At 40.9% G+C, this 16,349-nt stretch overlaps 1 protein-coding gene across 8 annotated transcripts in view; it reads right to left on the bottom strand.

Annotated features, from left to right (window-relative positions):
- The window catches only part of LOC119965109 (histone-lysine N-methyltransferase NSD2-like), a 318,910-nt gene that overhangs the window by 231,168 nt on the left and 71,393 nt on the right, over positions 1-16,349 (bottom strand). For all 8 annotated transcript variants that reach the window (XR_005460429.1, XM_038795422.1, XM_038795423.1 and 5 more), the window contains 3 exons: positions 5,459-5,597; positions 3,026-3,198; positions 618-1,322 (listed from right to left, as the gene is read on the bottom strand). Coding sequence is in view for 7 of the 8 variants with exons in the window: in XM_038795422.1 (XP_038651350.1) it covers positions 618-1,322; positions 3,026-3,198; positions 5,459-5,597 (1,017 nt within the window). In the remaining variant the exon portion in view is untranslated. The remainder of the gene's footprint in view (positions 1-617; positions 1,323-3,025; positions 3,199-5,458; positions 5,598-16,349) is intronic.

Here is a 16,349-nt window from a genome sequence, read left to right as displayed (position 1 = left end):
CCTTAGAAAGGATTTATTGGCCTCAGAGGGAATGAACCACAGATATTTGAGAATGCTACCAAGGCTCCAAGGATTAAATTACAAGAAGAGATTACTAAACCCAGTTGGTATTTCCCGAAAGGGAAGTAGCGATTTGATTCTGGCTTTTAGGATTTTGAAAGGAATTCCTCAAGTTGACAGGGAAAAACTTATTGCCCTTGTACAGGAACCTAGAAGAGAACATAACCCTAAAATCAGAGACAGGACTTTCAATAGAGGAGTTAGTAAACACTTCTTAGAAGTCGTAAAGTTTGGATCTCTCTGCTGCAAAAAGCTGTCGATGCTAGTTCATTTAAAAGCATTTAATTCAGAGAGTGATAGATCTTTACTAGCCACGGTGCGACGGATCAAGACGACAAAACAGGTGATATAGATCAGTCATGATTTCATGACGGTGGAACATGCCTGAAAGGTTTCAGTATACCCATTATTAGGGCAAATGATTAAAAGGGACATTTTCCTGGCTTGTACAGCACACCCAGAAAATGAGGGACTTGGTTTGCAGAAATGCTCAAAGAGATTAAATTTGTTAAGATTACTTATGTAGTACTGTACTAATGTTTAAATGTTGCACAAACCTGAGTGTTCTGGCAGTTGGCTTCAAACTGAGCTCCAGTTCCATTACAGACACCATAATGTTCAGAACTAGCTTTTGTCTTGTATTCAATTGAAGTTGGACCATTTCCTACATTAAATGGTTCTTTAGAAATTCCTTCATCTGACCAATTTAATACAGCAGTTGCAGCTGAAACAATCTCTGACGTACTTATGACATTATTATATAGTGAAGAACTTTCAACTATACAGTTGGATTTCGGGGATGAAGTCTCTATTCCAGTGACGATCTCATTCGATGTCTCTACAAAACCATTTATAAGAGTTGCTGAATTCACCTGCACATTATTTACCATACTGTTTGTATCGTATGTGCAGTGTGCGGATTCTTTAATAGGAACTCTGGGCTTTAAGAGCTTACTTCTCACTCTTTTTCTCATTTTACAGTCAGAAGAACACCTATTTGAGGAGTTGGTACTCATTTTGCTTTTCCTGTTTGCATACGTGGCATGGCAGTCTTCAGACTCATTGGGGTGATTGTTGGATACAGCTGAAGGGGTTAGCTCCTTGGGTTTTGAACTGTCAAGCTTTTCTTCCCCAGACATCAGAAGCAAGCATTCTTTGCTAATTAGGCAATATTTGGACATCCTATCCTCAAGGGACATGGAAAGTGCTTCTTCTGCCTGGACAATACCAGCTTCCCACTGAGTGTGCACTTTAACAGAAATCTAGATCAAAGAAAAGGAAGTATTTTAGTCACCATAAACCTACAATGTAAAGAAAACAATTACTCTAATTTATAGATGGAATGGGGTGAAATTGGAGTATGAACGATGCCTTCAATCAGCATTTGGATTCACAGTATTGCATAAACAGTGCCAGAATAATCACCGTGGAATCTATAATCACTGTTTTACATAGTACATCAAGCTTTCAACATATCAGTTATGAAATGATTGCCTTCACAGACATAGAGATACCAACTCTGCATATGGCAGGTTTAATTATTTAACAAATCTGGAGTCACCATTAGGTAAATACAAGGTTAGAAAGTAAAGACACTGATCTTTGTACCAGTGACCCTGATAGGAATCTGACAAGTTCAGAGTGAACGTTGGCAATAATATAGCAGAAATTCAATTAAGTGGCATTAGAAGGACCTTTTTTTGTTTCACAAAGCAGCTACACTTTTAAATAAATTAGAACCACAATCAATTATTTGTCATCTCTGTAGATCATCAGATGCCCATCATGGGCAGGATGGCATTCCCCTGGTTCCATTGTTCTCCAATTGTAGTCAGAGAATCACCACCAATGGTTTCTCTTGCCATTTCCACACAGTTACCACTACTGTTTTCCATGGATCTATGTTTGGATCTCTCCAGGATCTAATTTATACACTAAACCTTGGTGATAACATCCAAAAATACATCAGCTTCCACATGCACACTAATAACATCTAGCTCTTCCTGACCACCACCTCTTTTAATCCCTTCACTGCCTCAATTGTCAGAGTGCTTACCAGACAACCTGGATGGGCAGAAATTTTCTCCAATTAAATTTTGAGAAAACTAAGATACTTTCTTCAGTCCCCGCACAAACGTCCACACTGTTGCCACCAGCTCCACCTTTCTCCCTGGCAACTGTTTGAGGCTGAGCCAGCCTGTTGGTAACCTCAGTTTCTAAGCCATATATCTGTTATTACTAAGACTGCCCTTTTCCATTTATGTTAGATTATTAATCTCCACTCTTCTGCTGCTGAAACCCTCATTCATGCCTTTGTTACCTCAAAATTTGACCATCCTAATGCACCCCTGAACGGAGGTCATGCAAAACTCTGCTGCTGGTGTCCTAACCTGCATCAAATTCTATTAATTCACCATCTGTGCTCGTTGATCTAGGTTGGTTCCTTGTTAAACGGCCCTTTAATTTAAAATTCTCATTCTGGTTCCCATCCAAGGCCTGACTCCTCCCCATCTCTGCACTCACTCCAGCCCTACAACACTCTGAGTTATCCACATTCCTCCAACTCCAGGACCCACAGTCTTAATTGCTCCATCCTTGGTTGGGAAGCCTTCAGCCACCTGTGTCCCAAGCTCCAGAATTATCTCCCTAAACCTCTCCACTTTCCTCCTTCAAGACACTCCTTAAAACCCATCTCTCTGACCAAATAGTCACCTTCCCCAATACATCCTTCCTTGGATTGATGTCAAATTTTATTTTATGTTACAAGAGCTATATAAATACAAATTACTATTAGTTAGCAGCTTTTGAAACTTTCCATTGCAAAGAATAAAGATGTAAAATTAGCTCCTCAACAGCACATTAATTATTCTTCAATTTCAAAGTTTATCCAAGAGTTTTCAATCTTTATTATTGAGTGTTAGCTTCAGGATGCAATATGGAAAAAATGATCCGGTTTTTAGAGTACCTTATTTCTTTGTACATCTGTATCCACATTTTTGGCATTCCTTTGAACCAGCAGCTCATATTGATGTCTTCCTTCAAATGGCTCAACGACTGCTGATGCAACCCAGGCATGCTCGATGGCAACAATGCCAAAAAACTGAACGAAATATTGTCGACAGGGTCTCCTGCTGGGCTCTTAAAAAAAAAAACATCAAAATAGTAAAAAAGCAGAAATCCCAAAAAGAAACATCATCAACGGCTGTTGCCAATTAGTCTCATTCTGTTGCTATGTACTTGATTTTACACTTTTGTAGCATTAAGCAGACCCAACAAAACATCACTTTCTCAAAAAGAATAAAACAAAACACCTCTAATAGGTATGCTTCCCCGGGTGGCAACTTTCTGATCTCAGTTAGCTCACCAGAAGATGGTGGAAGGACAGGTATAGGAAAAAAACCTACACCATAAGATCATTTATTGAACAGTGGTTGGAGCATGGGGCAGGTCAATTGCCACCCTGACTTGTGGAATAAGCATCAATGATAACAGATTTATAGTTTTAAAATTAATTCACAGTGTTTTCATTTAAAATATTTCTTTAAGGAAGGTGAGCGCCACTGGCAAGGTCCACATTTTTTGTCCCACTCTAACTGCCTTCTTGAACCACTGTAGTCTATGTGGGGTATGCCCATCCAGTGTTGTTAGAGAGGAAGTTCCAGGAATTATGATCCAGTGAAGGTCTGCAACCTTGAGGGGAACCTGCTGCCGGTGGTCTTTCTATGCATCTGCTGCCATTGTCCTTCCAGGTGTAAAGGTTACAGATTTAGAAAGTGCTGTCAAAGAAGTCTTGGTGAATTGCTGCAGTGCATCTTGGATGATACACACTGCTGCTGCTATACTTCGGTGGTGGTTGGAGTAAACGAGCTGCACTCTCCAGGAGTTGGGAGTATTCCATCACACTTGAGACTTGTGCCTTGTAGAAGATGGACAGACAGGAGGAGAGTTGCTCACTGCAGAATTCCCAGCTTTTGACCTGCACTTTTAGCCACATAGCTTGTCCAATTAAGTTTCTGGTCAATGCCTAGATCTGAAATACTATCCTGCAGAATTTTTGCAGCAATATCTGGAAATAATTGGCCTCAGACTACCACAACCATCCTAGTGTTAGGTACGACTTCAACCTGGCAAGAGGTTTCTCCCAATTCCCATCAACTTCAATATTGCTAGACATCTTGATGTCACACTGTCAAATACTGTCTTGGTCTCACGTGAGTCACACTCACCCCTCTTGCTTCAGTCGAGTTATTTTGTCTATGTTAAGACCAAGGTTATAATGAGGTCAGGAACAGAGCGGCTCTAGCAGAACCAAAACTGAGCAATGAGCTGTGCAAGTTAGGTGGATTGGCCATGATAAATTGCCCCTTAGCGTGGGGTTGCAGGAATAGGGTGAGGTATTGGGCCACGGGTCGGTGCAGATTCGATGGGCCGAATGGCCTCCTTTTGCGCTGCAGGGATTCTATGATTCTAAGTGCCATCTGATAACATTACTGATGACACCTTCGGTCACACTGCTGATGATGGGAGAGTAGACTGATGGAGTGGTCATTAATCCGATTGGAGTTGTGCTGCTTTTGTGGACAGGCCAATTTTCCACATTGCCAGAGATATGCTGTTTTGACCTGAATGGTGTCTAGCTTCTCCAGTGTCCCCAGAAATGCACTCATCCAATCAAGTGGAGAGTATTCCACCACAATCTGTATTTCTGCATTGTGGATGGCGAAATAGTGGATAGATTTTGGCAAGTCAGGAGGAGAATCCCTTACCACAAAATAACCAACTTTTCTGATGCTCTTGTAGTTGGTCCAGTTAAGTTACTTGTCAACGGTGAACCACAAAGTGTTGATGGTGTGGAATGTCAAATGACAATGTCACAGCATAAGTCTCTTTTGTTGAAGATGGTATTGCTGGCATTTAGGTAGCACACATGTTACTTGCCACTTTAGCAGCTCAAGTGTGGGTATTGTCCACATCTTGCAGCATGAGGTCAGGCTGCTTCATCACATAAGGAATTGAAAATAGAATGAACGCTATGCAATTATAAGCAAACATCCCCACTTATTATGGAGAGTATGGTATTGCCAGTTAAAAATGGCTGGGGCATGAACACAGCTCTGAGGAACTCCTCCAGCAATTGGGACAGAGGAGAAAATAATTTGACTTGCAAAAAGCTGTCTAGCAACAGCTGTGAAGTCAGTCAGGTTTTTTTTAAAAACAGAAAGCTACTAGGAAAAACTTCAGCAAGGCTGACAAGAATGTAGAACACTTGGATCCTCAGAGTTCAGTAGGTACAGTGTGTACTGCTTCTGACAGAGTTCACAAGCAATACATGGAGCTTATATCCAAGCAACAGCCAGCTTCACATATTTCTCAAAATGTTTTGTATCCAAATACTTACCTTTCATCTTGGAATGAATCTTCAGCAGAGGATCAAGACAAACAGCACTAGGCCACCAAGGACGTCTACTAAATTTCACCCAAACCAGATCTCCAACCTCAAACCTCACTGGAATCACCTTCTTCCGCCTTCCAACACACTGAAACCAAAATGACTTGGTCAGAACAATATTTCATACAAGCTATTGTTTCTCATAAATATCTCCACCTAGGTTTAAACTATATCAGGGACTAGCTAGTTTAGCTAGCTAAATTATTGCATTCTAATCCCAAATACTGCTTTACAAGGTTCTTATTATAAACTCATAAAGATAGGCGAGTACTTATGTTGAGATAAAATTACCTATTTAACAAAGTTCACATCTAGCTTACGTTTAACATATCTATAGTTTGTGGGAAAAATCCAACATATTTTAGGATGAAAATCATGCCTAATAGTTCAAACTTTAATGAAAATGGGAAAAGATAATCCATGTATTTAGCACTCTGGAAACAGATTCATAAAATAATCACATCCTTGACAAAAAAGAAACCTTCGGTTGTAAAGAGTTTCCTCAATTTCCAACCACAATTTGAAGAACAGCTGTGTGGATATGACTGTCCTGTCCTTATCTCTTAGTTATGTTCCTGCAAGAGTTACCACTCTTAAGACATTACAAAATATCATATACATAAGCATGCATTTTATCCATTTTGAAATGTCCTATGGTCTAGAAAGCTGCATATTACTGAAAAAAAATACCACTCGAGTCACAGATAGGATTCAAAAGAGTTGCCTTAAATTCTGACGGAAAGGTTTTTCACAAAGTTTTATTTAAGTCAAAATGAAAGGTGATTAATATACTAGAAATGTTGACGTTGTTTTCTTCAAAGTCTGTAAACAGCAGACAATGTTAGTCTGTCTCAATAATTGGTAAATACCTCTCACCCATTGGGTTGGGAAGTCTTCAGGCCTGGGTACCTGGTTGAAATTGTCTAGCAGACTTTCCCTTCTAGTTGACAACATGGGGAGGTAAAAACATAATTAGAAAGAAAATACTCACTGATACCCAACAGCAGTGGAATCAGTAAAGGAGAAAGCTACAGGGAAAATAAACTTCAGCCAGGCAGAGAAGAACGTACAACACTTGGAAGTGCCACATGTTCTTTTATTTTGCACTACATGACGGCAAAGTTGTGCCTATTGAAATAAGCAAGTCCAATCATGGCTGTCGAACCTACTGTGAATAAGGTTGCTCAAGTCACATCTGGTATGACTTATGGCTTACCAGAGTTTGTTTTGATCTGCCTTCAAGTAAATTAGAGGGACATGAGGGGCTTGTGAAAAAGAAATGTATCCAGTTCACCTCACAATAGGGTACTATTGTCATACCCGAGTTGAGCAACTGTAGTAGATTTTTTGAGTTGTACAAGCCTCTTCTAGAATGAAAAGAGCGTAGGTCACATCTACCACTAAGCTCAAGAGGCTTCTACTGGAGACCCAAATTTGGAATAGTATTTGATAAATGAGTTATTTCCTTCCTTGCATAGTAATAACGGCATAATAAAGCATCTCAAAGTTCTTCATAACAGCAGAAGTAGCACAAGAGGAGTGAAAACAGTAGCAGTGTTAGGAGTGTAAACAAGTTATAACTTGCAATGCGCAGCCAGAGCAATACATTGCCTGAAAAGTGGGAGAAGCAGTTTCAATTATAACAAGTGTCAGTTGTGACTCAGTGGTAGTACTCTCAATTCAGACTCAAGCTTGTGAATGCAAGACCCTCACCAAAGACCTGAGCACACAATCGCAGGCTGACACTCAGTGCAACATAGACATTAAAGCAAAGTCCTGCCTGATCTATTACAAAATACTTCATGGAACTATTCAAAAAGAGTAGAACAATTTGCCATGTGCCTTACCAATATTTATCCCTACATTAACATACAACAGACGCGTTCATTTATTTTGTTGCTGCTTATGAGAGCTTGCGATGCATAAATTAGCTGCCATATTTCCTTAATTGCAGCGACGACAATGCAAAAGTACTTCCAAGATTCAGTACTGACATGATAGGCTGAATGGCCTTGTTTTGTGCTGTATGTGAACAAGGTTGAAATAAAGTTTGATGAAGCTCTTGAAGTAGGGGTATGTTACAAAATTAAAGGAAATCACGCCCAAGTCAACAAAATACTCTATTGCTGAAGGTCAACTCCGAGGAATGCGTTTAACTATTAGAATTTGTTAACGGTTAATCATGTTTGGTGTGCCTATAGGAAGAGTAAAACTGTCCTTTCTAATCAGCCTCAGATTTCCAGTTATCCCACAATATTAATCCTTCTTTGGAGACGGTTTTGGGTTATTGTGTGTTATTTTCTGTGTTTCACACCATGCATGATTTTCTCGTGATTTTTCTTTCCTCAGCAATATAATGACCACATTTAAAAGCGTCAATAGGGAAAAACTGTTCCCATCAGTAGAAGGATCGAAAACTAGAAGATATTGATTTACGGTGACGGAATGTGACTGGCAGAAAAAGCTAGTATGAGGGTAAACTTTAAGCAACGAGTAGTCAGGATCTAGAATGCACTTGGTGTAATAGAGGCAGATTCAATTGTGGCTTTCAAGAGGAAATTAGATAACTATCGAACAGGAAAAAAAGGATTGCAGGAAAAAGCGACTGTTCTTGAAAACTGCCAGTCCAGATTTCTGTGCTGTAACCATGCCATGTGATCAGTATTTTTACCGGACATCCAGTATTGCCCATGAGCTGCCTTCTTAAAGTGCTGCAGTCCATTTGAAATAGGTGCACCCACGGTGCTGTTGGGGAGGGAATTCCAAGATTTGGACTCAGTCACCAGTCACAGTGAAGCAACAGCAATATAGTTCCAAATCAGGATGAAGTGCAGCCTGCAAGGGAACTTGCAGGTGGTGGTGCTCCCATTCTAGGTGGGAGGGGTTATGGGCTTGGAAAGTGTCACTAAAGGAGTCTTGGTGAGTTGCTAGTGCATCTCGTAGATGGCACACATGGCTGCCACTGTACATCAGTGGGCAGCACAGTAGCACAAGTGATTAGCACTGTGGCTTCACAGCACCAGGGTCCCAGGTTCGATTCCCCGCTGGGTCACTGTCAGTGCGGAGTCTGCACGATCTCCCCATGTCTGCGTGGGTTTCCTCCGGGCGCTCCGGTTTCCTCCCACAGTCCAAAGGTGTGCAAGTTAGGTGGATTGGCCATGATAAATTGCCCTTAGTGACCAAAAAGGTTAGATGGTGTTATTGGGTTACGAGGAAAGGGTGGAAGTGAGGGCTTAATTGGGTCGGTGCAGACTCGATGGGCTCAATGGCCTCCTTCTGCACTGTATGTTCTATGTTCTATATCAGTAGCAGATGGAATGAGTGCTGGAAGGGGTGCCAATCACCCGGGTTGCTTTGTCCTGGATGATATTGAGCTGTTTCCATAGTAATCTGCCAGTGCAGGAGGCCATTTGGTCCATCGAGTCTGCACTGACCCTCTAGATCCACTCGCCCACCCAATTCTCCGCAACCCCACGCATTGTTCATGGCCAATCCACCTTACCTGCACATGTTAACATAAACAAATAACAAAAAGGAATCAGGAATCACCCAGTCACCATTAACACATACAGTCCCCCTCCCCCACTAATGTTTGACATCCAATTTTTGAACGTGCATAATGAATAACGCCCATGATTTGTAGAACCCCTCCATCCTTCCCTTCAGTTCAAACTTGACCTTCTCAAGAGTCACGAATTCCAACAGGTCCCCCCGCCACGCTAGGGCACAGGGTGGAGAGGTTGCTCTCCATCATAACAGAATCCGCCTTCGGGCAATCAATGAGGCGAAGGCTACAACATCTGCCTCCGCACCCGTTTCCAACCCCGGCTGGTTCGACACCCCAAATATAGCCTCCCAAGGGCATGGGTCCAGTTTCACGTGCACCACTTTAGAGATTACCCTAAAAAGCTTGGTTCCAGTAATCCTAACTTTGGACAGGACCAAAACATATGAACGTGATTTGCAGGGCCTCCCACCACAACGTTCACACACATCTTCTACCCCCTCAGAGCTGGCTCATCCTCGCCCTTGAGGTGTGCTCCATATACCACCTTCAGCTGTATCAGCCCCAACCTCACGCAAGTTGGAGGCGTTCACTCTCCAGAGCACCTGCCCCTGCAAAAATCTTATATATTTCAATGAGACTGCCTCCATTAGTAATCCACCAAATTCCTCACTTGTGCTTAGAAAATGGTGGATAAGCTTTGGTGAGTCAGGAGGCAAGTTATTTTCTGCATAATTCCTAACCTCTGACCTGCTTTTACAACCATAGTATTTATATGGCTGGTCCAGTTCAGCTTCTGGTCAATGGTAACCCCCAAATATCTGAGTGGAGAATAGTGCTGAACAGCGAACATCCCCATTTCTGACTTCTAATTCAAAGCACAGGATTTGAGAACACAATCAGGTCATGGACAAAAAGACCTGACAGGATTGGATAGAGAAGAAACAAGATGACAGAAATAAAGAATTGAAAGGAAATGTGGAAATCATAAATAAGTTCAAAATTTTAAAACTGATGCAGAGAACTCTATACTGAACAGAGTAAAAATAAATCAACGAAATAGAAGTCAAAACAGAATAAATACTAACAGTTAAGAGCAGTGAGCAGTAGGGTGGGAAAACAAATGCAAGGCTGCAGTAGGGAATATCAGAGCGAGAATTGACTATTTAGCTCCTGTGCCTGTTCTGTTATTCAGTGGATCATGGCTGATCTGTGACCTATCCCTTATACTCATATTTTCCCACATAATTTTTTGTATTAGCTAATAAAGTATCAATTTCAGATTTAAATTAACATTTGATCTGCCATCAGGCGCTGTTTGCACAAGAAGATTCCAACCAAACATCTACCAAATCTGCATGCAATGTTTCCTAATTTCATTCTTGGAATGTCTGGCTTGAACATTTTGATTATACCCCCGAACCCAAGACTTCCCAATTGGTGGAAATAGTTTCAACCAATTTACTCCATGCGTCCCACTTATCGTCAAATTTTGATCAGATGACTCCTTAACCTCCTTTGAGTAATCGCCTTGTAATTTAACCCATTCTTGTAAATCTACGCCGCACCCCGGCAACATTAATACATCTCTCCTAAGGTGCAGTGCACAGAACCACTAACCTCACGTTTGCCTACATTGAAATCCATTTGTCACAATTTTGCTTTTTCACTTAAAACCACCTATTTGTGTCATCGGCAAATTTGGGTGCGAGACTTACTATCGCATCATCTAATTTCTTAATAAGATATATACTTGAAAGAAAGATTTGCATTTATATGGTACCTTTCATAATTTTATGGTTCTCCTAATGTTCTGCAGCTAACAAACTATCGAAGTGCAACCACCTTCGTAACGTAAGAAGCACAGTAGCCAAATTGCACGCAGCAAGCTCCCACAAGCTGCAATATGGCAACAACCAACATTGGTTTTTGATTTTAGTTCCCTAGGGTCTGATGTGCAGCTCCTGATACAAGTTTCAAGAACTGACTGAATCAATTCAGACAATTGCTCCCCCAATGCAACTAAATTAGACAAAATAAAATTGCCAATTGGATGATTCACCAAGATAAACATAATTCTGCATCATTGCCTGGCATCCAATCATCAGGTTCATCTGCAGGTAGACATCTTAATCAAAACATCGTACTCACTCTTGACCTGGCTGATCGGTCTGAAATCCTGCCCAAAATGGTGCACTGCTTGTCACTATATTCAGAACCTGATTGATTAATTAATGAATTAGCATCCGTGACTGGGTGGGTGTATAGCAAGCAGTGTGCTGATTAGCCAATTGTAAAAGATGTGCTCTTGATGGTCTTCATGATGTGCTATTGAGCATGTGCAAGCAGGCACATCGATAAATAAAAGAGCAGACTCTACCCTGGGACCCCTGCATGCTTACAGGCAGGCAGATAAATTTTTTGAAGGAACAAACTTACTTTGGACCCTTGTTTTGAGGCTGCTTTGAAAATGTCTACAAAAGCAGGGGGGGAAATAATTGAAGAGTAAGATTAAGAATTTCAATGGACTGATTCATTCTCATTCATCCCAAATTCAGCTGGCCTCCTGCATTCAGCAACAAGAAATCAAGTCTCGAGGCATTCAATTAAAAAGCACAGCGTCTTAGCCAGAAGTTACCACTTGGAGAAGCCCGAATGAAAAGGGAGCAGGAGCCAAAGAATAAGACACAAAAACCTAGAAATAGGTTTGTTAAGTAGGTAACTCAATTACTGCCAGTTTTGTAGTAGCTCAATAGATTTTGAAACAAGGGAAGGAAAGGAGTTGCTGTCAACAAAATGTCTTGTTTCATTGTTTTAAACTTTCATTAACATTGTACTTGAGAAGGTGCTAATACTTTCTCACATCAACAAATATTATTGGCGATCATATGGCCTCTTCACCATATTTATGTGTCAGTGCAAACAGGTTGGATAGAAATCGAAGTGTCTCGTCTTGTTTTTAGTTACTGTCATTTGAGTAATTCTGGCTCTTAAGATTGTGCTTTGGACTAAATGGCTCTTTTCATTAATTTTGCAGCTGCTACTTTAGAACGGAGAATTCTCCTAATCTTCTTTGAAATAGCACCACAGAATCTTTCATGTACACCTGAGTGTGCAGAGAATGCCTTTTTAACGTTTTGTCCTACAAATGGCACTCCTTCAATACTGCACTGAACAGTCAGCCTAGATTCTTCTTCTCAAGTCTCTGGAGTGGGGCTTGAACACACAACCTTCACACCAAAAGCTGAAAATACTACAAACTTGAGCCATGGCTGCCACTCTACTTGTGGCCCCAACATCACTAGTCACATCCTGCAAATTAAGAGTACCTTTCTATTATTGCTACATTATGGCTGATCGGAAGGAAGCAATTTCTTAACCCAGTCAATAATTTCCCTTCAATTCCATTGGTTTTGACTATAATGTTTTTGTTTTTTTTTATAAATTTAGAGTACCCAATTAATTTTTTACAATTAAGGGGGCAATTTAGTGTGACCAATCCACCTAACCTGCACATTTTTGGGTTGTGGGGCCAAAACCCACGCAAACATGGGGAGAATGTGCAAACTCCACACGGACAGTGACCCAGAGCCGGGATCGAACCTGGGACCTCGGCACCGCATGACTGCTGTGCTATCCACTGAGCCACCGTGCTGCCCTGTTTTGACTATAATAAACAGTCTCTTATAAGCAACTTTTACAAATGCATGCTGCAGTCCATAGAAATAAACAGCCATAGACATTCCCTGTCCATTACTTTAGTCACCTCTTCATAACAACCCACTTTTTTTTTTTAATTTAGATTACCCAATTATTTTTTCCAATTAAGGGGCAATTTAGCGTGGCCAATCCACCTACTCTGCACATTTTTGGGTTGTGGGAGCGAAACCCACGCAGGCACGGGGAGAATGTGCAAACTCCACACGGACAGTGACCCAGAGCCGGGATCGAACCTGGGACCTCAGCGCCGTGAGGCGGTTGTGCTAACCACTAGGCCACCGTGCTGCCCCATAACAACCCACTTTAAGAATCCACTCCTCTCAGATAAGCTGAAATTTTGGTGCTCCGTCACCCTATCTTTAATTGTGCACTTTATTTCTAGGATACAACCAGATCAGCAATGATCATATTGAATGGCAGAAACAAGCTCGAAAACCTACTCCTGCTCGCAAGTCCTATCTCCCTGATGTTCTAACTGATCTGCAATTCCTTGGTTTTCCTCTCACATTCCTGAATATATATGTTGGATATCTCTTACAAAAACCTTTTTTATAGCTCTTAGTATCTGCTCTGTCACCTTTGGTTCTTTGTATCTTTCTACTTTGCTAGGTTCTGTACTAGTTTTCGCTTCAAATATTTTTGCATTTTTTGATAAGTAATGTTTTGATAAACATGTTCTGCATCACAAGAAATTCTTTTCTGAATATCTCCCACTGATCTTGTCATTTTGTCAATGAGCAGACTGTGTCGCTTTAAGTCATCCACACAAGTTGCTTTCAGGTGTACGGGCAAGGAATTGTTTCAGTGTAACTCGAGTCAGGATTTAAAATCAGTCTCCAACAGCTATCCAAAGTATAATTTAGCATGACAAAGATGTGTGATCAGAGGGCAGCACGGTGGCCTAGTGGTTAGCACAACCGCCTCACGGCGCTGAGGTCCCAGGTTCGATCCCGGCTCTGGGTCACTGTCCGTGTGGAGTTTGCACATTCTCCCCGTGTCTGCGTGGGTTTCGCCCCCACAACCCAAAAATGTGCAGAGTAGGTGGATTGGCCACGCTAAATTGCCCCTTAATTGGAAAAAATAATTGGGTAATCTAAATTTTAAAAAAAAAAGATGCGTGATCAGAGTGTGTCTCAAATTTTTGTTTGCACCGAATTTAGCCCGTTCTCGGGGATTGATTTTCCTCTATCCAAATTTCTTACTTTCTCCTCACGTCACTACATTAAGCATTTAGTTTTTGAATGTCATGAGCTGATGAATATCAATCAGTACTTGCGGAAAAGCTGCATTCCAAAACAACTTCTAGCCTGTCTGTTTCTATTGCTTGAAATCATATCTTGGTGTCAATCTATTTTTAGTTTTTGAATCTCTAGCAAAGTCCATCTTTCCACTTCGACAGCAGAATAATCATCCCTAGTCCCCAATATTCAAGCCTCAATCAGCATCATGAAAATGGATTTCCTGATCATATCATATTGGCTGCAGTATTTCCTACATTACAATGACTACCCTTCAAAAGTACTTCATTAGCTGTAAAGCACTGTGGGGTGTTCCAAGATCAAAAGCACTATGCAAATCTTACTTTTTTGATTAGTCAACTTCAAAATCTATTGCTTTATACCACACTCAGAATATTCGTACAGATAAATAAAACTATTGTGAAAGTAAACTCAAGAATGCATTACTTCAAAACTTAAATATCTGCACTGCCTGGCCCAATTATTTCTTACCCCATTTCACCTGAAATGACACTTGGCCTTAACTCAGATGGAGAATTGACTTATCAATTAAAAATGTTACCTATGGTATATGCCCCCTGCTCATCTCCCCACCTATTGCCAAGATTATTTCACATTTATGTCAATGATATAATGCAAAAATTTAATCTTATTTACATATCATGCTGCAGTTGCTAGTTTCCTGCCACAAGGAAGCATTGCTGCAACTTCAAATTGAATCATTAATGGGTCGCTTTCTGCACACTAAAAATATATCTGGTATACCCATTGTACCACATTTAAATAAACAAATGAATGTCACATTTTTAATTTTCCAGTCTTTTTCTCTTCTCCCTTATCTCAATTCCAATTGGGTTGTTGGATGGTTCAAATGTTACTTAGGGGTTGGTTTAGCACAATGGGCTAAACAGCTGGCTTGTTATGCAGAACAAGACCAGCAGCGCGAGTTTAATTCCCGTACCGGCCTCCCTGAACAGGTGCCGGAATGTGGCGACAAGGAGCTTTTCACAGTAACTTCTTTGAAGCCTACTTGTGACAATAAGCGATTATTATTACTATTACTTAGCTCTCCTGAGAAGTGAACCACCCCTTCCCTCCACATTTTAACTCAAGTTTTGTTCTATTGTTACCAAGTTTCATGTTTTTTCTGCTGTTGCCTTTTCATTTCAACCGATTATAAAGCTCTACTTCTCTTCGAATTATTTGCCATAGACGTTTCTCAAACTTCGTTGAACCTTCTGGACCACTTTATCAAGGCTAAGATTTATTTATTTTTAAACCCAAGCTCCCACAATTTAACTCTGACAAGACTTCAATAATGACAATGAAGTTTCCCAGCAGATTCTTAATTTACCAAGATTTCCTGTAGTTTTAATTACTTTCACCTTGGTGTCTGTGGCATACAGATTTACATTCAGAGGCCAGTGGAAAGAATATGATTAAGTGCAACTTTCCTTGATCCCTTTCATTTTTACATAGGACCCCTCCTTCATACTCCTTAAACTGACGCAATAACCCAGAAATTGTCGAGGAGCAAAATAGTGTGAATGCTGGAAATCCAAATGCCTTAAGGGGTGGTAGAAGCAAGTTTATAGTAACTTTCAAAAGGAAATTTTGTAAATGCTTGGAGAAAACTACTGGATTATGGGGAAAGAGCAAGGGAGTAGGATTAACAAACAGCTCTACCAAAAAGACAGCACAAGCATGATGGGGCAAATGGCCTCATTCTATGCTCCACCATACCAGAAACCTGAATCAGAGATATTTTTACCCAGCGAATGGTCAGAATGTGGATTTTGCTACTATGTAGCAGCTGAGACAAATCACAAAATGCCTTAAGGGTAGCTAGTTAAATGTAAAAAAGATTTATGGTGCAGAGTGAGAGGAGGCACACGTGGAATATCAAGATCAGCACAAATCTGCTGGGCCGAGTTACCTGTCTCTCTGCTGCAAATTCTTGCAATTAAATATCATGCCCAGTGTTGGGGTGTCCTAACCAGATACATGGGACAGCAACACCTGGAAGTTCCCATCCAAGTCACTCACCATCCCGACTTGAAAATATATTGCCATTCCTTCACTTGTGGCTGGGACAAAATCCTGGAACTCCCTCCCTAATAACAATGGGTGTACCGACACAACAGACTGCAACGGTTCAAGGCAGCAGCTCACCACCATCACCTTCTCAAGGAAAATTAGGCACAGGCAACAAATGCTGGCTTAGCCAGTAAGGCCCACATCCCATAAAAATGAATTTAAAAAAATAGGAAACCATAAAATTCTAACAGAATGGAGAAGGATGTTCCTAATGGCAGGGGAGTACAGAACCAGGGGTCACAGTCTAAGGCAGGGGTGGGCAAACTACGGCCCGCGGGCC

The sequence above is a fragment of the Scyliorhinus canicula genome, chromosome 4 (genome assembly GCF_902713615.1).
Source record: "Scyliorhinus canicula chromosome 4, sScyCan1.1, whole genome shotgun sequence".
NCBI lineage: Eukaryota > Metazoa > Chordata > Chondrichthyes > Carcharhiniformes > Scyliorhinidae > Scyliorhinus > Scyliorhinus canicula.
The sequence above is the reverse complement of the archived record's forward strand: the minus strand, read 5'-3'. Positions and strand labels throughout refer to the sequence as shown.